The sequence below is a fragment of the Crocuta crocuta genome, unplaced genomic scaffold, assembly GCF_008692635.1.
Source record: "Crocuta crocuta isolate KB4526 unplaced genomic scaffold, BGI_CrCroc_1.0 scaffold218, whole genome shotgun sequence".
Lineage (NCBI taxonomy): Eukaryota > Metazoa > Chordata > Mammalia > Carnivora > Hyaenidae > Crocuta > Crocuta crocuta.
In genome coordinates, this window is record NW_027533170.1 from 1,992,100 (window position 1) to 2,017,359 (window position 25,260).

The 25,260-nt window shown below is 36.6% G+C and overlaps 1 protein-coding gene across 2 annotated transcripts in view; it reads right to left on the reverse strand.

Moving 5' to 3' along the window:
- DMXL1 (Dmx like 1) overlaps positions 1-25,260 on the reverse strand; it is a 127,959-nt gene that overhangs the window by 71,935 nt on the left and 30,764 nt on the right. For both annotated transcript variants that reach the window (XM_077746362.1, XM_077746361.1), the window contains exons 6-18: positions 24,764-24,830; positions 23,246-23,424; positions 19,063-19,252; positions 16,914-17,082; positions 14,347-14,559; positions 12,012-12,265; positions 11,216-11,900; positions 11,003-11,124; positions 8,494-8,583; positions 8,307-8,409; positions 5,517-5,636; positions 4,985-5,206; positions 1,214-2,899 (exon numbers count right to left, since the gene is read on the reverse strand). In XM_077746362.1, coding sequence (XP_077602488.1) covers positions 1,214-2,899; positions 4,985-5,206; positions 5,517-5,636; positions 8,307-8,409; positions 8,494-8,583; positions 11,003-11,124; positions 11,216-11,900; positions 12,012-12,265; positions 14,347-14,559; positions 16,914-17,082; positions 19,063-19,252; positions 23,246-23,424; positions 24,764-24,830 — 4,100 coding nt within the window. The remainder of the gene's footprint in view (positions 1-1,213; positions 2,900-4,984; positions 5,207-5,516; positions 5,637-8,306; positions 8,410-8,493; positions 8,584-11,002; positions 11,125-11,215; positions 11,901-12,011; positions 12,266-14,346; positions 14,560-16,913; positions 17,083-19,062; positions 19,253-23,245; positions 23,425-24,763; positions 24,831-25,260) is intronic.

The following is a 25,260-nucleotide window of genomic DNA, read 5'->3' on the forward strand; positions in this document are numbered from 1 at the left end:
AGTATATGTCATAGCACCAAACACAGGAATGAAACATTCTGAAACCAAACAAAAGTTACGAGTCTAATTATTATTTAATATTTACAACTTACACAAACATATATCACAGACAAAAGTAGTATAGTTAAATATTTTGAAAAATATTAAAGAGAATGAATTGACTCGGGATTAGTGGTATTTTTTATAACCTAATCTNGATCTTGTTTAAATCAAAATGTAACCAAATTTTAAAATAGCTTAACCTTCACTGTGGAAAATGTGAAAACAGTTTCCTTGTTGATTCAAGTCATAGACCCACCCCAATAATATGCTAACACGGGAAAAAATAGTTATATATATATATATATATATATATATATTTTCCTTTCAAGTTGAGTTTGAGGGGTACATCCTACTGACCTATATGCACAAGGCCAGACTTGTTAATTTCAAATCTTAGTGAGATTTGGTGGGAATTCTACATTCCAATTTTTTTATAACTCAGATTAAGAAGAAAAAAATGCTCTCTGGGTGAGGAAAAGGCCTAATTTTATTACACTTATTTTTGTTATTCTAAACAGGAGTATACCTGACTGCTAATTTTAAAAAACCTCAATATTTAAAAAACCCAATTAACAGGGGCACTTGGGTGGCTCACTTGGTTAAGCATCCAACTTATGGGTTTCTGCTCAGGTCAGGATCTCATGTTTTGTAGGACTGAGCCCTTTGTCGGGATCCACAATGACAGCACAGCACCTGCTTGGGATTGTCTACCTCCCTCTTTCTCTGCCCCTTCCTCTCTCTCTGCCCCTCAACCTCTCTGCATGTGCATGACCTCTCAAACTTAAAAAAAATAATAATAACAGTGATTACAACAGGAGAAAAATCAAAGCAGAAATCACCTTTTACTTTCAGGTATCTGAAGTGATTATTTAATAAGAATGTTAACTTTTGCCAAACTCAAAAGGATTCATTTGGATCTTTAACATTATTCAGCAGACATCAGGTAAAAATGACTGGCATATTGAATCTCTGCATGCTCTCTCAAAGTACTATGATTTATGGAATAAATAATATCTATTGAAGTTAAAACTATTATGAAGGTATAGTACTAATGATTTAAAAACCTTCATGGGCATAATTTTTATAAAAATTACTTAAGATTATTTTTCTATGTAAATAAGAAAAACTATGATCAGTTTTTCTTCCAATCCCGTACCCAGTTTAGTTTTACCTTGGCTCCTGTCTCTGCTTTCTCCAATATCAGTGCTAGTAGTTGCAATCGTGTCTGCTAAAGCCATCAAAGACATCTGCTCCATCCGGCTGAGTCCTGGTAAACTGGAATGAAGTAGGTGGCCAGAGAGAACCTGAGCGTGCTCAGGACCGAAGTAAGTTGGACTGTACTGTGAAAGGTCGATGACCCTGGGCTTTGTGTTTTCTTCTTCTGTCTCTAACACCTGATTATCAGTCATCAACGTTGGGATCTGAAAGAGCTCATCATAACTTTCTTTGGACAACTGGTTTGAGTTGTTTAAAGTACTCTGATTACTAGATTTCTCTAAAGATGCATAACAGCTATCGTCATCTGCTGCAAGTAAGGCATAAAGAGGAAGCGGAGGGACAGAATCTATTTCTGTATAATCTGTATTTTCACTTTTGTTGAAAGCCTGGGGATCTCTGGTAGTGCTTCCACTAGCACTGATGGTGAGAGACCTAAGGCGTCGCTCGTGGTTGGATTCTGCTTCATTCAGAGCCACGACCTCCCCAGCAATGCACTTGACAAGGTGTGATAAGATGGCCTTTGCTCTCCGAACTTTGCCAAGGTCCATGAGTTCTAAAAGCTGCAAAGGATGGTACTGAGGTAAAGTTGGGGAAAGAACATGAGCTGCTTCAAAAAGACCTGAATCTTCCATGTCCACAGAAGGATCAAAGGCAGTTCTCTTTCCACAGATTTTCTGTGCAAGACTGGTCATGGATCGAGTCAGAGTTTTCTTTGGAGGGTGTAATCCAGAGCTTGATGAGTTACTCTGTTTTATTAAACTTATTATGGATGGAGTGCTCCCATTGTATGACTCTGTTATGACAGGCTCTTGTTTACAAGATGGCTGCCACTGGGAATACACGTGCATTTCACAGTCCATGCCTACCACCAGGATGCCGTCCCGGACCCACGACAGAGAAACAGGAAAAGGTGGAGAGCCTTCTACTGAAGAAACCAAATCCATACTTCTTAATAGCACAAATTTAGAAAGAGGCACAGCTTTAGTGCTTTCCCAGAGAGGAAATGCGAGGCTTTCCTTACCCGCCTGTTCTTGCACCTTGCCAGCCAGGGGTCCATACATAAAAAGTTTTGATCCGATTCCTACAGTGAGGATATGAGAACCATCCTCTCTGGACATCCAATCTAAGTGAACTAAATGCTTTGTGTTTGATGTGATACTCTCTTTACTGGATAAATACACCTCTTGCTTGTTGTAAGCCACTAGGTTGCTATCAATACTAATGCCAGAATCTAACACTGTATTTAATTCATCTAAATGAATTGTCTGTTCAAGGACCCAACATGAACCTCCTGTAGACTCACATTCAAAAATACTTACATGCATCAGAAAGTCCTGAGAAGACCTACTATTAGATGCAGGCTGCTTATACGCTACTGCTAAACGATTTGTATGTGCACAGCTAACTTCTACAGGCCTACCAGGTACGGTTATGCTACTATTGCTGTGAAGTCCATCCTCAATAAGTAACGGCCATTCTTCCCAAATGTACACGAGATCCATTTTTCCGTTCTTGGATGCGGCAGACTCTTCATCTGTTACTCTGCATCTCCAGAATCTTACTTTCTCATCCGAGCATGAAGTTGCCAATAAATAAGGAGCACTGCACACAGGATATATGCAAGAAGAACTCAGATGTCCTAAAACAAAAATGATCTATTAACAAAATGTCAAATTGGTTAAATATTCGTTTTCACGTACTAAAGGTTTTAGTCTTTGTACGAACACCTGTTAACAACATAACAGCCTATATTTAGTTTAAGAGTCAACAAGATCAGTAAAAAGCTTTTAATGATGTCAAAAAGGTATACATAAAGGGCAATATTACCAAAACCTAGAACTGGAAGAGAACTGTGAGGTAGCCTACTTCAATTCCTGCATTTTATAGGTAAGGACCTTTGACCAAATGTGTGCTGTATCTTACACTAAATCAAACAAGCTAAGATGAGACAGAATTAGAAAACCTGAATTCTAGTCCTGGTTCTCAAGCCAGCAGTCTTTTTACAACTATGCTCATTTTATACATTATTATACATCTCATTTTAAAGATACCGATACACTTTTAAAACTGTGTTAACATTTCTTGGGTCCTTCTTTTTCATCTTTTTCACTACAATTTTGTAAGCAGCCCATGCTTACCGAAGGACTAGGTGGGCCCTCCATAACAGAGGTGTATGTGACAATTATTTCTGATGCTGAGAACATTCCTAAGTGGGACAAAACATTTCCCGTCCTTAATATAATTACTCTCTCTTTTAAAAAATTTCCTAAACCATCAGAAAACTTCTTTTTCTTCAAGAAAGTAGTGACTATTTTAGGTTTCCTAGACAAACCTAGCCACAGATCTGCTGCCAACTATTCCACTCTAGTAGTCTTGAGCAAAAGTGGTATACACAAAAGTAGACAAATGGGAGTGGCTATGTTCAATCAAACTTATTTATCAAACAGGTAGGTAGTCCATAGTTTGCCAACCCATGCAATACAGAAGTGTTATAGAGGATATCTTTCATATTTTAAAAGCATTTCAACATAATCTAACTAAAGGTTTTCTAAGTCCTCAAGGAGGACAAGTGTTACGAGACACACTTAGCATTGTCTGGTGGCATTTCTGAGCTGAACAGAGAGTAGCAGCCCTTCTTAATAATCTTGATATATAAAAAAAATAAGAATAGGAAAAATGCTTTTACTCCCTGCTGTTTTTGCCAAACAAAACAAATTTCTTTTTTTTCCCTAGAACTCCTCCTCTTCTGCCAAACTCTACTTGGGCCAAAGTTAAATAAGAGGGCTGTTTTTAGAAATATTTCTCTTAGATTTGCCATATTATTTTAACTGGAGTTCGGTAGTATAGATCAAACTGTTCTGGCTAAGGGAATGGTTCTTAAAATTGTGTCAATACAAGCATCATTCCTTTTCAAACTTTTTCTTTGCATTAATGCTCCTTTTAGTGACATATCCAAAGAAACAACATTAAAAGTTATTTGAGCAATGTTAATACCTCAGCTCCTAACTTCACCAATTAGAAAAGATTAGGTACTTGATAATGACATGACACATTGAAAAGCATTCAAAGTCATTAGTTCAGAAAACGACAGAGAAGTAGAAGGCCAAATGCACACTGTGACTATCAAAATCAAAGAAGTGGGTAACAAAAAGCGGATTTTGTCTTGGTTTTCCTGATACCCTAGAATCCTGGTTCTTGATCTACTGGAGGCATTATAACCATGTGGGACCTTTGTTAAAACTGCCTGCCAGGAGCACACCAGTGTTTGTGATGCAGTACACCTGAGCTGTAGCCCAAGAATTTTTATTTCTAGCAAGTTCCCAGATAATGCTGATGCTGCTGGTCACATTTTGAGAACCACTGCTCTAGATTAAAGATGATAAATATTATGCGGAACAACACACTCAGAATCCCTCCGAGCACACAGCTCCAGGCAGCCATGACCAACACCATTAAGGTTGGCAAATAAGACACAGATTTGCTACCATCTCTGCCCTTGAAATGCTCGGTTTTTCTTCAAAAAGGCGTCATGAAGGCTACAAGTGACTGACAAATGTCAGACATGTGAAAACATAATGAGAATGTAAATTTTCAGTGTAGGGTACTTAAAGATACCTGCTTCCATGCGTACTTAACAACAGGTAGTTTGCCTCTTTTCGAATACCTTACTAAATGTTCACAGATTACTAAGTTTCAATAGTTTCTTTTCATAAATTCTACAAACCTGCTGATGGCTTAACACTTATTATCTCAACTCCTTCTGGCAAATTCAGTTCTTGGCTATAAACCATTTCTGAAGACAGAGTCAACTTGCTGGTACTCTGGAGATTTGCTCTGCAAGCCTGATACTTCTGTGAAAAAGGAGACAGGATCTTTTCTGGAGAAGACGAGTAATGTTCTTCTGGCTGCCAAACTGCTTCAGATATTTTTATATCTACTTTTTCATCTATAAAACATAAGACAAGACCCAAACCCGAGGGGAAGGTGGATCCCTGTAAGTATTAAAATTGCTACATTTTATAATCTAAAAGCCTTATAAAAGATTTAAAAATATACTAATCTGATTCTTTACAATAGGAAAATCAGAGAATCAGTTTGCTTTTTTAATTAACTGAATAAACTACAATTATCTTCATGCATTGAGAATAGCTTTAAAAAATATGCACTGAACTAATTCATATAGTTTATATAAGGAGAGAACTATATAATTTATTAATTTAAGCCTAAAGTTCAAGAAAAAAATTAAAAAGACTCACCCAACGAGACAGGGATGGACTTTAAATGTAAATTCCACATGTGTAACAGGGATCGGCTGTCTTGGGTGCACTCTATTACAATTAGGTAGAATTTCTCAGAAAATCCATTGGGGGAGCTGCCTGTTGGTATTAATATATCTCACTATTAATACAGATAAATGAGACAACTTATTAAACATACCAAGTTAAAATAAATGAATTTTAAAAAATTAAAAACTCTTACCTAAAGTTCTATATACAAAGTAACATTACAGAGGACAACTTTTTTACCACATGAATTTGTATTAACTTGAAAGTTTAACAACTACATGTTTGCTATGCTTAAATTTCATTTCTGAATTGACAGGCTTGAAAAATCACCTATCACAGTCATCACTGTCACACCATTCACAAAGGTTAGACTATAATACGGAAATTTCTGAGCAGATGGAAACTATGTGACACATACTTTAAATGAACACATCATGGGGCGCCTGGGTGACTCAGTCGGTTAAACGACCGACTTCGGCTCAGGTCACGATCTCATGGTTCATACATTTGAGCCCCGCGTCTGGCTCTATGCTGACAGCTAGCTCAGAGCCTGGAGCCTGTTTCAGATTCTGTGTCTCCCTCTCTCTCTGTCCCTTCCCTGCTCGTGCTCTGTGTGTATGTGTGTCTCTCTCTCAAAAATAAAAAAACATTAAACAAAAATTTTTAATGAACATTATCACAATTAAAATTGTGTTGCCAAATACATTTCAAAGTAAATAACTTCCATAAAGAAATCAACTATTAATGATGTTTATCTCAGAATCAGAATTAAAGTTTCATCATTTATTAAGTATTCATCATATTATTTAAGAAAATTTTTCTTAGTCAAAACTGCATGATTGAAGCAGCAGTTTTTTCTAGAAAAACTAGAGAAAAAAAACCTGCATGATTGAAGCAGCAGTTTTTTCTAGAAAAACTAGGGAAAAAAAAAAAACCTTAGTCTTAAAGAGAGGGAAAAAAAAAAGGGATGCCTAGGTGGCTCAGTTGGTTAAGCATCTGATTTCGGCTCAGGTCATGATCTCACAGTTCGTGGGTTCAAGTCCCGCGTCGGGCTCTGTGCTGACAGCTAGCTCAGAGCCTGGACCCTGCTTTGGATTCTGTGTCTCACTCTCTCTCTTCTCTCTGACCCTCCCCTGCTCACGCTGTCTCTCTCTCTCTCTCTCTCTCAGAAATAAATAAAACATTAAAAAATTTTTAAAAAAAAAGAGAAAAAAAGTTAAAAATTAAAGACTCATAGAAAAAATGCTGAATAGATTAAGATCAAACAAACTCAACCTCAAGCATAAGAGAGTAATTTCTTTAAAAAACCTTAAAGAGATTTGGATCGTTAACAATATTAATATTATTAATATTCTAAGATATAAAAAATAATAAAAAAGAACATTTTGTTGATATAAATAAGCCTTTATCCTGTACCTGACATCTTTATTTACCAATTTTAGTATCTTTACATCCTTATATTCAGACCTTACCAAAGCACTGTGTTGTTTCACACTTCATAAATTCTCAGGGAAAATGACAGACTATGTGAAAATCGTGGTAAGAAATTAGGCATTTGATATAACAGTGTAAAACTCAAAAGAAAAGGAAAATGGAAAAAGGTGGAATTAAGAAATAATGCACACGAGAAGAAAAATAATTACCAACAGATACAAAATGAAAATAATATTACTTGAGGCTTAATAATGGACTTTTATGTCTTTTTAGTGTTTACTTTTGAGAGAGACAGTATGAGTGGAGGAGAGGCATAGACTGAGAGGGAGACACAGAATCTGAAGCAGGCTCCAGGCTCTGAGCTGTCAGCACAGAGCCCGATGGGGGGCTCGAACCCAAGTACCTAGACAGAGATCATGACCTGAGCTGAAGTTGGACGCTTAACTGGTTGAGCCACCCAGGTGCCTCAATAATGGATTTTTAAAAGCAATAGGTACAAAAAGAAAAACAAAAACAAATCAAGGAAAAAAACAAGAAAAAAAGCGGCAGACACACACTGTATGGTTCATTTACAAGGAAAGTCATTTCTGAGTTTGGTTTGGCTCTGTACGTTAAACTGAAGACCAAGAGAGTTTAGCTTCATTTCATTGTTTTCCTTTATGCAAAGTAACAGTTAATTCTAAATGGAGGAGTTTAATATAATTTTTTAAATGTTTAATTTTAAAAGTATTAATTAAGACGCTACGTCTTTATAATTTGAAGTTTTAGGCTACTGCTTTAAAATTTTTTGTTTTAATATCTATTTATTTTTGAGAGAGAGAACACTAGCAGGAAAGGGGCAGAGAGGGAGACAGAGAATCCAAAGCAGGCTCTGTGCTGTCAACAAAGTCCAATGTGGCATCTGAACTCACCAACCATGAGATCATGACCCTCCGAGCCAAAGAAGGACGCTCAACTAACTGAGCCACCCAGGCACCCCTAAACTACTACTTTAAATTGTAGGTTTTTAAAAGGTCAGGTGTCCCTATTACCCAAATTGTTAGTGGGGGACCCTGTCCATGCAAACAGTATTCATAAATCAATCATAAAAATCATTTTTCATATGCTTTTTACAAAATGTAATTGACAAACCCCTTTAATGTTTTCATGTTTAGTTCCAGTTTTAAGAATTTAAAAATACTGGTATTTATATGGTAAATATAAGCCTACATAGGAAAACTTTTAAGTTCACAAAGATGAAACAAAACACTATATCAACTTATCTTTATTAACTGCTTAATATACTCTACATAATATTTCTCATTACACAAAAAAATTATTCTTTACCTGCATCAGATAATATTCTGTCTTTTCCCAGATTTTTCTTCTCAAGGTTATTCAAAATGAAATCTTCTTGAAAAACATGAAGCAGCTGGGTTTTTCTGCCTTGCTGAATGTAAATAAATACCAACATATGTAAGTTGACCTATATGTTATTTACCTAATGCTAGGTGGCCAGAAAAATAATACTTACAAGTTTGGTAATGGGATCTAATGCAATAATGCATCCTGGCCTGGCTGTTGACTGCTGACTTACGATGTTAAATACTTCACCAACATATTTCTATTTAAAAGAAATAGATATTTCCTTTATTAAACAATTAAATTAAAAATAATCAACAAATAATATGAAATTTCAGGCATAGTAGATAAATAATAAGTTCAAGTGGGGCTAAATAAGTCCATAAGTTGCTCTTATCATAAACATTCTAGGACTTTACCTTACTGTTCATTAAGTAGGAATGAATAAGAGTTTCGGTTCATTTGGTGCAGAGAAAAACAAAAGCAGTGCGTGATTGTTAGGGGGAAGAATATTTGACATCTATAAATATGAAGGACTGACTTCAATCTCATGGAAATATTCTAAGAATCAATGCTTTTCGGGCATTAATTTTAAGGTGAGAACGATGGAGCTAAAGAAACAAGCTGATATACTATGTCTATATGCTAATTTCTCAAGCTACTGGTGGCCTGACTACTCTTGTTAAGGTCACATTGTTAAATCTGATCTTCAACACAATCTATGAGCAGCATTTGATTCTGGTGATCACTCCCTTCTTGAAATAACTGCCTTCACTTGGCTTCCACTGTCCACCACATTTACCCCACTTTCAACAATGGCATGCCCCAGGGTTCAATCCTATCACTTCTCCTTTCCCTTCAGTGATCTCATTCAGCTCCATGCTTTTAAATTTATGTTCTGACAACTACTCATCTTGTATCCCCAGATTGGGCTTCCCTCTCAACTACAGAAGAGCTTACTAGGTCTCGTGGGTGTCAGTCATCTCAACATTAACAAGTCCAACACTAGGCTCTCAAAAACCCATGCTCTTCAAAATCTGCTACTTACACATTCTTCTCAACTCAAGGTCATTCTATTCTTCCTTGTGCTCACACACAAATGTGGGACATCATCCTCCTTTCTCATATAAACCCCAATCCAGTTCAATCTTGCCTATTCAATGTTCAAATTACATCCAGATTTGTCCAATTCTTACCATCTTTATCACTACCACTTACTACCATTATAAGCCCCTTTGAGACCATCTCCTGGACTACTGTAAAGGTTCCTGGATTGGCTTTTCTGATTCCCACTTCTGCTCCCATGTCTAATCTATACAATGGCAAGAGAGATCCATTCAAAACCTAAGTGAGATCATATCAAGCTGTCATTCTCTTCAATGGTTTCCATGTTCTTCAGAGTAAAAGTCAAAGTTACCAAAACGGGCCGTAAGGCCCACTATATGATCTGGCCAGGCTGATTTTCCAACTTTATCCATGACTATGTTCCACCTCACTTACTTGGCTCCAGCCACAATGTCCTCTTTGCTGCTCCTTTACAAATCAAACATGTTCTGACCTCAGGATTTTTGCAATGGCTGTTCCTCTTCCTAACATACTTTCTCTAAATATTCACATAGCTAGCTCTTTCATCTCCATTAGATCCTTACTCAAATGGTACCTTCTCTGTGAGGTTTATCCTGACCAGCCCCTTACCTGGCATTCTCTACTACTTCTGCAACATGGTTTCTCTCCATTGTATTTATTAATGTATTTTTACCTTTTTTTCTATAACCCTTCACTAGAATGTAAGCTCAGATTTTTGTCTATTCTCTTCACATCTAAATTCCCAGCTCTTAAATAATACCTGAAAAACAGAAGCCCCTCAACAAATATGCATGTTTCTCCTAAACACTGTTGTATGTTTTTTTTTTTTTTTTTAAAACCCTGCATTCTGAAAAACCACACGTTAAAAATAACTTAGGGAAAAAATAGGACTGGAGCGGACCACTGACGCCTATGCAATTGTGTAACTAGAGCATTAACAAGGGGGAACATCAACTGGTAGCTGAGGAGATGGCTCGAATTCACTCAACAAGAAGCTCAGTGTGGCTGAAGGTTACCTCGGGGGGCAGAGGGGTCGCTTAAAAACACCAAAACCAAGAGTGGAAACGCTGGCTTGCTGGAGGTGCAAAGACAATGCAAATGTTGGGCTGCTAATAGATGTGTCGAGGAAGAAGCACTGCCTATCCTAAGACAAAGGCTTTGCGAGGGGCTGAAGGGACAATAACTGAGTGGCAACCAAGTTGAGAGCTTTTTTCTTTCTTGGTTAAGATTAAAATTCCACTGCTGCTATGCCAGCTCCCCGTGCTTTGAAAACAGTGCAGATGAACCAACATAACTTCCACATTTATCCTGCCAGTCATCCTCATTCATCTCTGAGCAAAGAAGCCTTAGAGAAACACATATTGTAGGAAACCAGGCCTTATTTTTGGAATGAATCAAAGAAATGGTTTCTTTTTAAAGAAGCTCTGAACCACTACAACGGTACCTTGCAAATGTGAAAAAAATAAAGTAACTAGAAAATATGCACCTATTTACTACAAATTATATGTCACAATTGTAGAACATGCCCAATAAATATAAATTACTTATCTAAAAACATCATACTATACACTTAATTTTGAAAGCCATTTACTTACAGAAATTTCAGGATTAGAAAGCTCATACAGAAGTTTCTTGGCATCAATAACAGCTTCATATAATCTCAGATACTGCCCATCACTTGCTACAAAGCATGCACTAGGAGAGTTGCAGTATGCACCTACAAAGTATTTACAGACATTTACAATTTAACCCTTAAATAGTAATGTTAAGAAAATCCAAACCTCTTAAGTAAGAAATAGAAAGCTTACCTAGACAGTAGCTGGGTATAAGAGTGGGCAGCCATGCCACATTGGAAAATGCAGAAACATGTAGAGAATTAATCCGGGCCAGTTCAGAAACACCTCCAGAAAAAGACAATGGCCCAACGGGATCAACCCTCCAAAGGATAAGCTCACTATAAACTGCATTGGGATCCTGAAATGTCACATCAATGCTGCTTTTATTCTGTTGTGCCAAAGAACATTCTTCAGTATTTACAGGATCATGAGGCTGCCTCTGGTTGTCAACATCCGGTGTCCTTAGTGCATTATGGTGTGACGTGGTCAGCAGTAATGGTAATACTGAATGGCAAGCTAAATCATTAAGATGAAACCGATGACCACAATATCTGGATTTGTGAGAAATACTGAGAACTGTAGAAAAAGCAGATTCTTCAGCAAAACTGACCAGCCACTGATTCAGAGAGCCATCAGCATGCTTTGAAATCATCATAACATTAGGAGTAAAAATACTTAATTTTAAACTATTAGTTGATTTACTGTGACCAGAGGAGATAAGCATTGATGTGGACCGTGTGAGACTAGAAGGTTTTTGTTTCCCTTGCTGAATAGCCAAGTCAACATTCTTGGTGCAGGCATACATCACTATGCTTTTACAGAGAGAGTTTGCATCACCTGTGGGGAAAGCTACAGGAATTCTGGAAACAAAGGACACCTGGAATTAAGAAAGTAAGCATTAGAACATATGAAATAATAAAAAGAGGTATTACAAAACAGTACCCATATTTAACAAGAAGTAGCTTTCCAGAGATCATCATAATAGTACCTGGACTTGACGAAACATACCAGGCTGGTACTCGTCCAGCCAATCCACATGCCAAACCAGCAAAGAACCATCCATGGGATGAATACTGAAGAGCATGTCTGCATTTTTACTCCATTCAGACAGAAGTACTTCAATCTGATGATCAATGGCAGCTGAGGGTAATGGTACAAAACTTGAATTTGGTACCATTTTATCACTGCCCAATTCCTTCTTTTCATGATTTGGTTTCAGATCATCAACACCATCATCCATTTCTATGAGGAAAAGAATTCGTGAACCAAGTAAATACAATTAAGCTATTACGATAAATTAAGAAACACCTTTGTAAATGCATTCAAGGTGAAAAACATAATAGCTTTCCTATAAACAAGAAAGTGGCTCCTTTTTAAAAATAACTTTGCTCCAGGAATATCAGGCCATTAGAGTTAACTCGGTAATAAGAGGGCCTATAGGACTGACTCAGTGGATTGACAGTAGAGAACTAATACTGCACTAGAAAATAGGGAAGCTGGTTCTACCACAACTTACACAGAAGTAAAACATACTACTACTTCTTTGGACCTTAGTTTTTTCACAGTAAAATGGAGGAGTTAGAATTGGGGATATAATTCTGGGATGAAATTTTAAAATATATTATTGGAATGCAATTTGTACTTTCTTCATAATATTAGATTTTTAAAGACCTGAGTCCACGATACTAGCAACGCTCCAGGTGTACATACTTACAACTGATAGGTCACTTGGAAGAAACTGTTTTAAAGGAATACACTTACAGTCCAATTTCCAGATTCCCTTCAATACATAAGTAACCAACAATAAACTGCTCTACCAACTTATGAATACAGGTACATTTGTGACCTCTATTTCAAAAATCCTGGCCTCTACTCTTGGTTAGGAAAATAGAGCCTTTCTTAAAAGAGACTCAAAAAATGGTTAAGACTTTATCAGATTTAAAAAATTTATTAAGATATACAAATTATTAAGAAAAATAATTTAAAAGAAAAATAGGCAAAGGGCATGAAGAGGCATACCACAGAAGAGCTAAAATAAGTCTGTTCAATTTGCCTCAAGAAAATACGTAAAACAACATGCGATTTTCCCCATATTAAGTGGCAAAAATATAATGAAACATAATGAAAAGATCCAGTGTTGGCAAGGATGTGAAAAAAGGTTCGGGGGATCTATTAGAAAAGGGTATTATAAACACTTCTGGAGGGCACTTTGACAAAAGTTACTGAAGTCTAAAATGTTCACACTTTCTGCCAATCCTGTATCTGGAAATGCGTCTTATGTAAAAATTCACACGAAGATTCAAAGATGTGTCACTGTATCATGATCAGTATAGTGAAAAACAATTTAGATCAATTTAAATGTCTATCAAAGAGGAATTATTAAACTTTTCTCTTGATAAGAAATAATCAAGAGCTGGTAAAAATCACAAGGTGGAAATGTGCCCATTAGTGAATTTAAAAAGCAGGCTACAGATGACGGTTTTGTTTAAAAAATGAATACCTACAGTACAACTTAAAAACAACAACCATACGCGTATGTTTGTATTGGCAGATTAAAGATCTGGAAGTACACTCATATATATAAATTGTATACCTAACTGTACCGTTTGATTTCTTTTTTCTAGTGAGACCATACAACCTTATAGTTAAATGAAAACAAAACTTTCTAAAAACAAAAATATTTTGAACTACAAACTGCAGCAGAGATGGCTACCCACTCACCATAAACTCATGCTTCCTACTCAGTGTAATGACCACCCAGTCAGGGACCACAAGGGCCCTATGACTAGTTTTTGCCAGTTAAGTCAGAATAGAAGTGGTTTGTGATAAGTGCCAATTCTGAGTCAAAGATGTTGAAAAACAGCTAAACCTGCCCCACCACCCCCTTAGACTCTTCCAGCTCCCAACCTGCCTGAAGCTGAATGCAGAGTTTAAGGCCCTAGTACAATCACCTGAGGATGTCATTAAACCGCAGATTCTTAACTTAGCAGCTCCAGCTGAAGCTTGAGATTGCGCATTTCTAACAAGCTTTGGGTGACGTCAGTGCTACTAGGCCACAGGTAGTCCTTTAAATAGCAAGGCCCTGGGGGCTGACAAGAGCGTAAATTGGAAAATCCTGAGCCTCTATCATCCCATAAAAGAAAGCCACTTGGAACAGGAATACCTACATTGGATTATTAAATGAGCTAGTCCAAATCTATTATTACACCACTGCAATTCTGAGTTTCTGACAGGAGCTAGTACTACCCAAATATAAATTTCTTTTTATAAAATTTTGCTATTTTCAACAAAACTTAACATTTTTATCCTTGTTAAAGCTTTACCTTCATCAGATTTTACATCTGCCTGATTAGAGTCTTCTACACTGGCCTCAGAAGATGGCTGTTCGAAACTTTTCCTAAGTTGCTGTAAAAATACTTCCATGGACAAAGTAAAATGCAACTCTTTATTGTTCAGCCAGTGTACCACAAAAGGCCCACTCTTCTCATTATTTTCACTTAGACTTAGAGATGTGATAGAAGGAAGAAGTGGAATGTCTAAAAAGAACAACAAAACACACACAATGTTTCTATCATACAAAATATTCAGGTCTTATATTTTTACTATTAACTGTTACATTTATCTTTACACTTCTGTAATACATTTTAAATAAGATTCCCAATAAAATGTTTACCATTATCATTATTAATGGTAACAGCTTTAAGTGATAAATTCAACATACCTATTATAAAGGAAAACAATGATATATTCTAGGTCCCTATAGTATAATTTATATACACTTACAGATATTTTCTTTAATTAAAAAAATATTCTCATTAAGAAATAAATCTATAATTTTTGGATATTTTAATAGGAAAGTGTCCTTAATTTACGTACAAACTGGTAAGAAACCTCTTTTAACCTCATCTACCAAAATCATTCCATCAATATGATGTCAAAGGAACAACGGATATATTTATCTCAATTTTATCAACTTTTTAACATACAGATGGACAGTAAGTTTTTAAATCACATATCTAACTCTAAGCTAGATAATTCTGATTTATTAGCATCAAGATTCAAATTGTAAAGTAGAAACTGAGATCCCCATCTTATACTCAAGGAAGGCATTTAAGACAAATGAATTCAGCTAAAAAAATTCTTTCTTGGTATTACTTTTCATCTAATTTCTAAATTAAGTATACTGAAGTACAAATTCAGAGCAGATTGTAACAAATGGTAGTCCCTAATTAATAGAAAGGTGAAGAAAATTTTGTCTATCATATTAAATCAAACCTTAGTCCAGATCATGCAGATATCTGCTAAACAATAAAGGCTACAATGGATTCAGAGAAGGTTAACAATTTTCCACAGAACAAATTTATTGACTTTTTTAAGGAAGAGATAAATAATCTGAATTAATTACCTGTGTCGGACACCAATGAAAACAGTATTAAAGGGGATGAATGATAAAAGAAAGGATAAGAAAACCTTCTTATCCCTTCTGCTGCAGGCAAGTTCTAACAGTTGACAGATATATCCAATCCAAGAGCTCCGTTTCTAATTGCACATTCATTACTATAATTATCTAATTAGTATCTGTCTCTCCCCTCTTTAGATATGCTTCATGAGAGCAAGGATCACATCTGTTTCTATCACACCTGTACCTCCAGCTCCTACAATCTCTGGTTGCTATACTGGCAAAGACCAAACACTCAAAGTCTTGAGGTACTATACTGCCAGGCCTACTATCCCTAGGTGTACATACATTAGTCCCAGGGAATGTGAGAGTGCCCTCAAGAATCCTAATGGGTATGATTTTCTGATTTTCAAGTTACAATCAACACAAGAGAGATTAGCAATGCCTCTAGGAGACCAGAAGCCTAGCTGTTAAATACACAAGGAAGGGCCAATGGAGGTTTTTAACAGAAGCATTCCGGGTAAAATGAAACTTACATTTCTTCTGTCTCCTGACCTCAAAGAATTTCATTAAAGCCATTTTTTTAGGAGCCATTTTCAGGGAAAGCGTATTAAGTGAACATATTCTATGAGCTCCTTTCCTCTATCTACTGATGGGCAAATAAGTGAAGCTCTAAGAGTTTGGCCGTGAAAAAACAAACACAACACCCAGAATGCTCATTCCAAAAGGTCTAATGTAGGGAAAGGAGATCTCCATGGTGTCTAATCTAGCTGCTAATAATATTATTTTGCTTTGCCATGTATATATATGGCTTTTCATAAAGGACCTATACTCTAAAGAAAGGTTTTTTTAATTTTATTTTTTTAATGTTTTTATTTACCTATTTCTGAAAGAGAGAGAGAGACAGCGTGAGCAGGGGAGGGTCAGAGAGAGAGGGACACACAGAATCTGAAATAAGCTCCAGGGTCTGAGCTTGCTGTCAGCACAGAGCCCGACGAGGGGTTTGAACCCATGAACCGTGAGATCATGACCTAAGCTGAAGTCAGACGCTTAACCAACTGAGCCACCCAGGTGCCCCTAAAGAAAGGTTTTAGAGTTTTTCTTATTGGAAGGTCATCAAGGAGATGCTACATTGGAATTTACGGTTTATTTTTCTGTAACCCCTCAGGCTTTTCGATTAAAGTAACAATCCAAGCTTTCTTTATTCTCAACGTGTTGTCCCTTATTCAGAAGAGACTTTAAAACTATTCCAGTGATCTCAGAGTTAGTTGCCTCTGGATATTACAAGCACTGTCAGTGTATGTTTTTTGATAAAAGCAAACAGGTAAACAAAAACCTATTTTTATGTCTTTAGTGAGCTGGCTATAACAGAAAGATAGATAAGCAAGTCACCTCCAATTTTTTACTTATTCAAAACTAGAAGCACAACTTATTTGTGATAATATCAGTTTGCTCAATCCCAAGAACATTTCTGGAACAGCGCTCTAGTACCTGTGGCTGGGTTGATGCTGGCGGCAATATGAAAGTGGCAAAGTGCGTTGGCATGCAGGGGAGCATTCCGGTGGACATGATGAGGGTCCTCCTGGTGTGGCAGGTATCCAGTATGTGCTACAAGGGCAAGTGATCGCCTCCGACCTCTGCGAAAATGTCTCAGATTTACCTGTGTGAATAAAAACAAAGGGAAACCAATGGCTACGCTGCCATAAGCACATGCATATATATAGTTACATGATGATTGCTAGACATTACATATACCCTATTTCATTTCTTAATTTTAATTAAGTCCTATTTCCAGTATAATTAACAGCTCTATGAGTTTCAGGTGTATAATACAATGATTCAACAATTCTATTGGTTATTGAGTGCTTGTCATGATTACGTGTACTTTTAATCCCCTTCAACTATTTCACCCATTCCCCAACCAACTTCCCTCTGGTAACAATCTATTTTTTGGTTTTCTTCTTTGTTCTTTTCTTGTTTCCTAAATTCACATGAGTGAAATCATATGGTATCTGCCTTATTTCATAACGCCCTATTTCAGAAGAGTTTATATGTACAAATATCTTTTAGTACTTTTGTGCAGAAAATTTGAACCTGAAGAATAAGTTTGGAACTTAACTGCCTAACTTCTTTTAGCCATCACACAATACTTTGTGATGTTTATTTGATTTATTTTCTGACAACTAATTACTTTCATAAAATCGAACTTTACTATAATGTATCTGTGGATAATGATGTCTCTATGTGTACCATTCCCTATGAGCACAAAGCACTGAATAGTATTACCATCATACATTAGGATGATACCCCATAATTTGCAAAGCTTTTACAGATATCACTTCATGTGACCCATAAGGCAGACAGTGCTGATTTTGTTATTCACATCTTTCATGTGATAAAAGTTTCTACAGAACTTAAAGTCACCTAAACATAGAACAAGAGTCTTCAAATTCCTAGTCAAGAACTTCTTTCAGCTATTACTACACATAACCATTCTATCAGTTGTTGAGTCTCCCGGAAATATAAATTTAATTATATTCTGAGCCCTTAGAATACTCTCCAAGTTTGAAAAACTGTTATTCCATAATCATACAAAGCATTCAAAGATTAATCACGTTTGGAATACTTTGCTTTCAATATCAGGAAAATGAGAATCTGTATTACTAGTCTACAGTTAGTCTATACATTAAAAATTTACTTTTACTTTCCATGCTACTTAGTAAAATAGGCAGGATCTGATAAACTATTCTTTTTTTTTTTATTGTCTGTTTATTTCTGAAGGAAGAGAGAGCATGAGTGGAGGAGGGGCAGAGAGAGAGAGGGAGACACAGAATCCCAAGTGGGCTCTGGACTCTGCGCTGTTAGCAGAGATCTTGACATAGAGCTCAAACTTACCAACTGTGAGATCATGACCTGAGCTGAAGCTGGATGCTTAACTGACAGAGCCACCCAGGGGACCCTCTGATAAACTACTCTAATGATTCCTGTAATTATGACAAAACCAAACATGCCAATGTCTGAACAACAAAAATATATAAATATGTATATATACATATATAAAAATTATTTTTATAGTCAAATCTTTGCATTCTCAGATTTTCATTTACTTTGTTCTTTTAGCTAAGTCAAGTGTAATCTTTTTGTTACCGTTAGTTAGCTTAAGATTAACTTCATAAATTATAAGTACTTTTATGCTCCAGGCAAATCCTTAAGAGTATGTTTTTAATATTTATTTATTTTGAGAGAGAAAGAGCATGAGCAGGGGAGGGGGGGAAAAGAGGGGGAGAGAGAGGGAGAGAGAGAGAGGGAGAAGGAGAGAGAGGGAGAATCTCAAGCAGGTTCCCTGCTGTCAGCACAGAGCCCAACGTGGGGCTTGATCCCATGAACCAAAAGATCATGACCTGAACAGAAATCAAGAGTCAGACGCCTAACCGACTAAGCCATCTAGGTGCCCCCGTAAGAATATTTTTTGAATGAAACAAATTATATAGCTTTCTCAGATTTATTTTCCTAATATAGATATATTTCTTCATAACTAACCATGACTTTGAATATTACTTAGGATGAATGTTACAAAAAAGGCAATGTATACAAAAGGTTTTAAAACTTGTAGGAAATAACATCTAATAAAAACACTTACATCTAAAGCATTTTGAACTCGTTCTTTACTAGAAGCATTTCTTTTGAAGTTATTTGTTAAATTAATTGGTTCGGTCCAATGGCTGCAGTCACCTCCATACAGCAAACAATCATTTGGTAAAAAGGTTTCTACCCAAAGACGACATACATTATCTTTGCAGCAAGTCAACAATACATTACATACAGAAGCCCTGAGGAGTAAACAGATTTTAGAAGCAAATACATAAATTTCACACAGTATAATATTCTACATTGTTTCTATAATCACTTAAATTCACACAACTAAAGTACCAAATGAAGAAAATGTCAATATACATTTATGCAATATATTTAGTCAAAACCATTAAACTGAGTGGGTATTTGATCTCATCACATCACATGCCAGCTAACCTGTTTCTTTTCTGCTTAGGATGTAGTAGTTCTTGTTTCAAGATCTAACATTCTCTTCTATCCAAAGAACAAAGACTGAGATAATGCCATAATCCCTCAACGGAAAAAACCCACATTTTCTTTTAAATTTTTCTGGTTTATCCACTGAATGGTTACCACTTGAATTCTTTCATAATGCTTTATTTTTACTTTCTGTGAAGATGCATGCACACTAGTCACTAACAAGTGATATTTAGTATACAATATTTAGTATACTTATTCTCTCCATGCTTAACATATCCTAAAAGCAGTGAAGTGCAAGAAGAGAAAAATCATGATAAAATAATTAGTAGCCACCTCCCTCCTTAGTTATTTTTGACTTTCAGTAAATTTGCTACCTTTCCATTCACAAAATAAAAGCAAAATCAATTACATATATACTAATAAACCCCATAAGCCTGAGGGGCTCAAGAAAGGGAAGTCACAATATCCTGCTGAAGTAGGATATTCTGTTTGAGTATACATACTCAAACATATCAGAATTAAAAAGAGCAATCAGTACAAGGCTTCTATCAAGTAGCAAGTAACTCGGTAAGTTAAAGACTAAAGGATATCAAAATCTTTTGTAGTGGTCACTTTATTAAACGTATCTGCTTGATAAAAAAAAAAAAACAACTACAAAGGGGAAGAAAAAGGAAAACCACGTATTTTGTATGGATTGTTCTCCCCTTCAGCGTCTCTCCTTTGTTTTCTCACCTCTCCCTTCTCTGTCTACTCCTCTGCCTTTCTCTCCTTTCCATCCACTATGGAGCCTCCCGCCCTCTGCCTTCTCCCACAATTCTCTGCTTTTCAGACTCTCCAGGCCATTCTCCCTTTCCACCTGTCCCCATTTGCTCGGGCCTTCTTTCCGTTCTGAATCCTGTTTCCTACTCCTTTCTCCCTCCTCAGGCCTCTCCCTCCTTTTCTTTCATTTTTTCTCCATCCTCCTCTGACCTATCCTCTTTCCCTCTCTCCAACTCCCTCTAGTTCATTCACAACCACAAAGGCAGTGACAATGGGATTAAAAGTAGGCAATCAGGAACAGAAGAAAATACATTAAAAGGCAACAGGGAAAGTTAAAGTTTCACAAAGCTGGTCCGTAATATGCAGGCTTATACAACAAGAAGAGCAAATAGTAGACGGACTGAATAGAGAACCAACAGAGGAGGCATAAGAACTTAGACAAAAATCAATGAAACAAGCAAGAGAGATACACAACTCAGGAGCACAGAGAGGTCTTTGACCTAGGAGTGTGGTGGCCCCAGGTGACTCTCCTCAGGATACTAGACCTTACAGGCAATCAGTAAAAAAGCTGCCAGACAATCTAAGAAGAGACTGGAAGAGACCCTCTGCTCTGTGTGAGACATTTCTCTAGCAATTCGTCCTTTCCTCACTTGGTATCAGGGTACCACACTCTCTCATAGTCAGGTATAACCACCCCCACCTCAGAAAAGGTATAACCACATGGAAGGCAAACATGTGACAGGTAAGTGTCTGTAACACCTGTGTCAGCTGCAACAAGACAGTGGGTCCCATCTTCATGTAACAACAGGCCAAGATGGTTTTGAAACTAGTTATCTAGGGGAGGGTATAACAAATCTTCCAACCTATCCTATATCCATCAGTGTTTAATTAGTGAAGAAGCGTATGCTCATTACAAACACTTCCCTTTGGTCTAGATCCAGCAGTACCCTTGATACAGCATTACCATTTGGCTGAGTTTCTGAAATTTGTGTGAAAACAAAGCACCTGTATAGCCCAGTGAAGATACCCCATCCAGAAGAGCAGTGGTTTCTGAAGGGATCTCTGTCATTCTCAGAAGGGGTTGGCCTTCCCACCACATACCTGCAGACAGTTGGTAAGGAAAAATGAAACCTAAAAGAGCTCAGGGTTCCCACCACACACCTGCAGACAGTTGGTAAGGAAAAATGAAACCTAGAACCAGCACAGCTGGTTCTTAAATGACACAAACCAAAAGAAAAATTCTTGAGACCTCTGAAAGGTACTGTAACAAACAGAAAATTCTAGTCCTATGCCTACAGTTCCTGCAGAATGTAGTTGGTAAGAGATAAAACAAACACAGGCAGAAAGAGAAACTGCTATGCCTCACTGTGTTACTAGGCATTCGTGACAGCCCAGTGCAAGGCACCTGCCTCTGCCTCCACTGCGATCCCTGTTATCAACACCTAGTGAATCAGGTCAGGTACTGATGTGACTGTCCTCTCTCAAAAGATACAATACTTCATAAGCCTCTTTTTCAGTATTCTGGTGGTCCAACCATGTGCAAGTGAAAACATTTAGATGTATTACAAGAAATCAGCCTCTGAAATGACGTAATCTTCACGGTTTGCCATGACAGCTATTTTTACTGGGGCCATATGCAACTTTTAAAAGGAGAATTAACACATGCCACAGCTCATTACATTCTGAACACATTTTTGTATACGTGGGCAATGGTCTAGAGGTATTGCAGAGCAACAGTTCTCCAAGTGAAGCTGGGGTGAGCTCTTTTACCAACCATACCGACTGTCCATGTCACTCTCTCCCTTAGCACAAAACTCTGCCACATCCTCCTGACAACACCACCATTGCTGGTCCTACAGTATCCTACTCCCATGCTTTATTAGACTGGACAGATGGGGCAGGAATAATGGAAACTACCATACTAGAAAAGAGCTAAAAAAAAAAAAAAAGAAAAAATCAGGTATAACAATGATGGAAGCACGTCATCATACATTTGTCTAAATCCATACAGTGCACAACACCAAAACTGAACCATCTCAGTGATGGAGGTAATAATGTGTTGATGCAGGTTCATCAGTTTTAACAAATGTACCACTCTGGTGGGGATGCTGATACTGGGGGAGGCTATCCATGTGTGAGTGCAAGGGATATATGGGAAATATGTCTACCTCCCACTCAATTTTGCTATGAACCTTAAACTACTCTTTAAAAATCAGTCTTAATACACATTTTTTAAAAACAAAAATCTGGATATACTCTGCTGGCCCAGAAGAGCAAAACTAAAGTCAGGAAATGATCTAGGTACGCTACCACAGATCAGTGACAAAAGATTAAGGGAAAAACTGTAATGCTCCATGGTGTGACCAAATTGAAAATGGCCATCAAACAAAAAGGGATTTCTACTAATACTTAACTAATAGGTCTCTGTACCATACTAAGTACAGGCAAAAATTCAATGGGTTATCCGGTCTGGTAAGGATAAAAGGAAAGAAAAGAAGGTATTAACAGGTGTACTTATGCATGCATGCATAGATGAAACTAATACCTAGTTCAGGGCACAGAATCTTTTAACTCACTCTTTTTTCCATAAAGATGTTGGATACAGTTAAAGAAATGTTTGAGGTCTCATGGTATATCTTCAATAAAGCAGTTTAAAAACAAAAAGGAAACCAGAGGAGATACACAGAGAAGGTACAAGATTAGGGACTGAAACGTGAAAAGGTCCACGTAAATGGCAATATAGAGAAGGACTAAGGGACAAAAGAACTGGATCCTTAACAAGGAAAAGAAAAGATGTACAACTCTGTCACTACTGTGAGATGGAATAAATTATCCTTTCCCATGGCTCTCCTCTGATGTGTCAATCATAGGTGAACTATGGCCAGACATCTGCAGGCCAAGGATTATCTGACATTATTAAAATCTTTATAGGCCAAAGTCCCATAGCTGTGGATTCTTAAAGTGAGAAGAGCAGTCAATGTCACAAAGATGATGTTCTCTTAATACACAGATAAAATGACTAAATCGCTGACCTAGGCATATATTTGCTTGTTTTACGCCAGGAAAATCCATTTACAGCTCGAGGATGGGCCAGATATATAAAGGAAAAGTCCATTTCTCCTTGGGATTGTTTTTCTGAACTTTTATCCGGAGAGGTAACAGCTGTCCGCCAGTTTTCTACATTATACCATACCTTTAAAAGACAGTCATCCTAATGAAAAAACAAAAACAAAAAAGAGAAAAACATTCATGTCAGAATTAATTTAAAGGTTAAGTCAAACAGCAAAAGTATGAATTCTCTCCCCAGGCACAGGGATGTAGGAGTGTGAGGTGTGGTTGGCACAGAGGAACTGAGAAGAAAATCTCTGACTGTGAAACTTTTCTATCAGCATTCCATACCTGTGCTCTGAGAATTAAGGTGTATGAATGTGTATATTTTGCAAGGAATGGATCAAGGAATATGCTAGTTACCATATAGGAATCACTGTGGAAAGATGGATGGAAAAAGGGTTTATTTTCCCACTTAGCCAAATATCAAATAAGAAAGCATTACCCCTAGCAGGCTTACAAGACTGCCAATTTTTTTAAACAAAAGTTTTCATCAGTATCATGTGGATGTTCAAAGAAAATGTTGAAGACAGTAATGATGAGTCCGTAGCTACTACTATATAAAATATTCCAAGTTTATTCATTTTGAGAGAGAGAGAGAGAGAGAGAGAGAGAGAGAGAGAGAGAGAGAGAGAGNAATGACCGAGGAGGAGGGGCAGGGAGGGAAGGAGATGGAGATTTCCCAGCGGGCTCCACGCCATCAGTGCAGACACAGAGTTCGGTCTCATAAACCGAACTGCAAGATCATGACCTGAGCCAAAATCAGTAATCAGTTACTTAACTGAGCCACCAGGGGCCCCAAAATATTCTAAGTATAATTAAAATTGCATCTGCTAATATGGGAAGCATGGGAAAAACAAGGGGGACTACAACGTACCAGGCTCTGCTTTTAAACTCTAATTGCACTTCCACTGGTAAAGTCCATCAGAATAAACTCTATTTCTCTCCTAAAAAAAATCTCACTGAAGATTTAAAGTAGGTCACATCTTTGGTCTATAAAAAGGTTTGAACCATGAGAACAATTAATTTCAGACAATTATGTGTATGAACTACTTGGTGATCCAATGATTTCAAATAAAATAATTTCAAGGAAATATACTGTTGTGACATCAGCTGGGAAAAACATGAAAATGGTTATAAATGTCCCCCTAGAAAGTCTATAAATTCTTATATTTGCTCAAAAAAATTAATTACTTGCCCCAAATCACAAAGTTGGTAAATGGCAGATTTACATCCAGATCTACCTTTAAGTCTATCTTTCAATTATACTGTACTAACTTTTAAAATAATAGGCCATTTTTGCTATATTTTAAATAAAAAGTATTTTTATTAGAATATATTTTTAATAGATAATATTTTCAGCTTAAATAACAGAACAAAGTCAGTTAAGGTTTTTGAAGTTTTAAAATAAACCAACAGCAATACTATTTTCACAAAATTACCTTCCCAGCAGTGGCAAAAAATTCTCCATCCGGTGAAAATTTCATTAAGTGAATTTGGGAAGCAGTTCTGTAAATTAAACAAATAAGAAATAATTTTTAAGGAAAATCAGAGAAAATTCAAAATTACTTCTCTAAACTATATTCAGGAACTTGCTCTAAATAATGGAAAATTTTGTGATAACACAAGTTTTACACTCAATTTTAAGTCCATCTAATAAATATAAAATGAATAAAAATATACATTTTTAAATTAAGTACAAAAATTATTTTTATGTGAAAATATCATGTGTAAGAATCATACAAGGAAAGACTTCTCGGTCTTCAAAACTTAAGACAAAACAATCACAGCTCTCATCGTCTTAGAATATAGATATCTAATGAGAGCTCTGGAAATTAGATTTCCAAATTGAAAAATGAAACCTTTTTGTTTTTCATATTCTATCATACATTTTCATGGACCATAAATCAATATTTTGAAATGAAATCTCCCTTAAGGT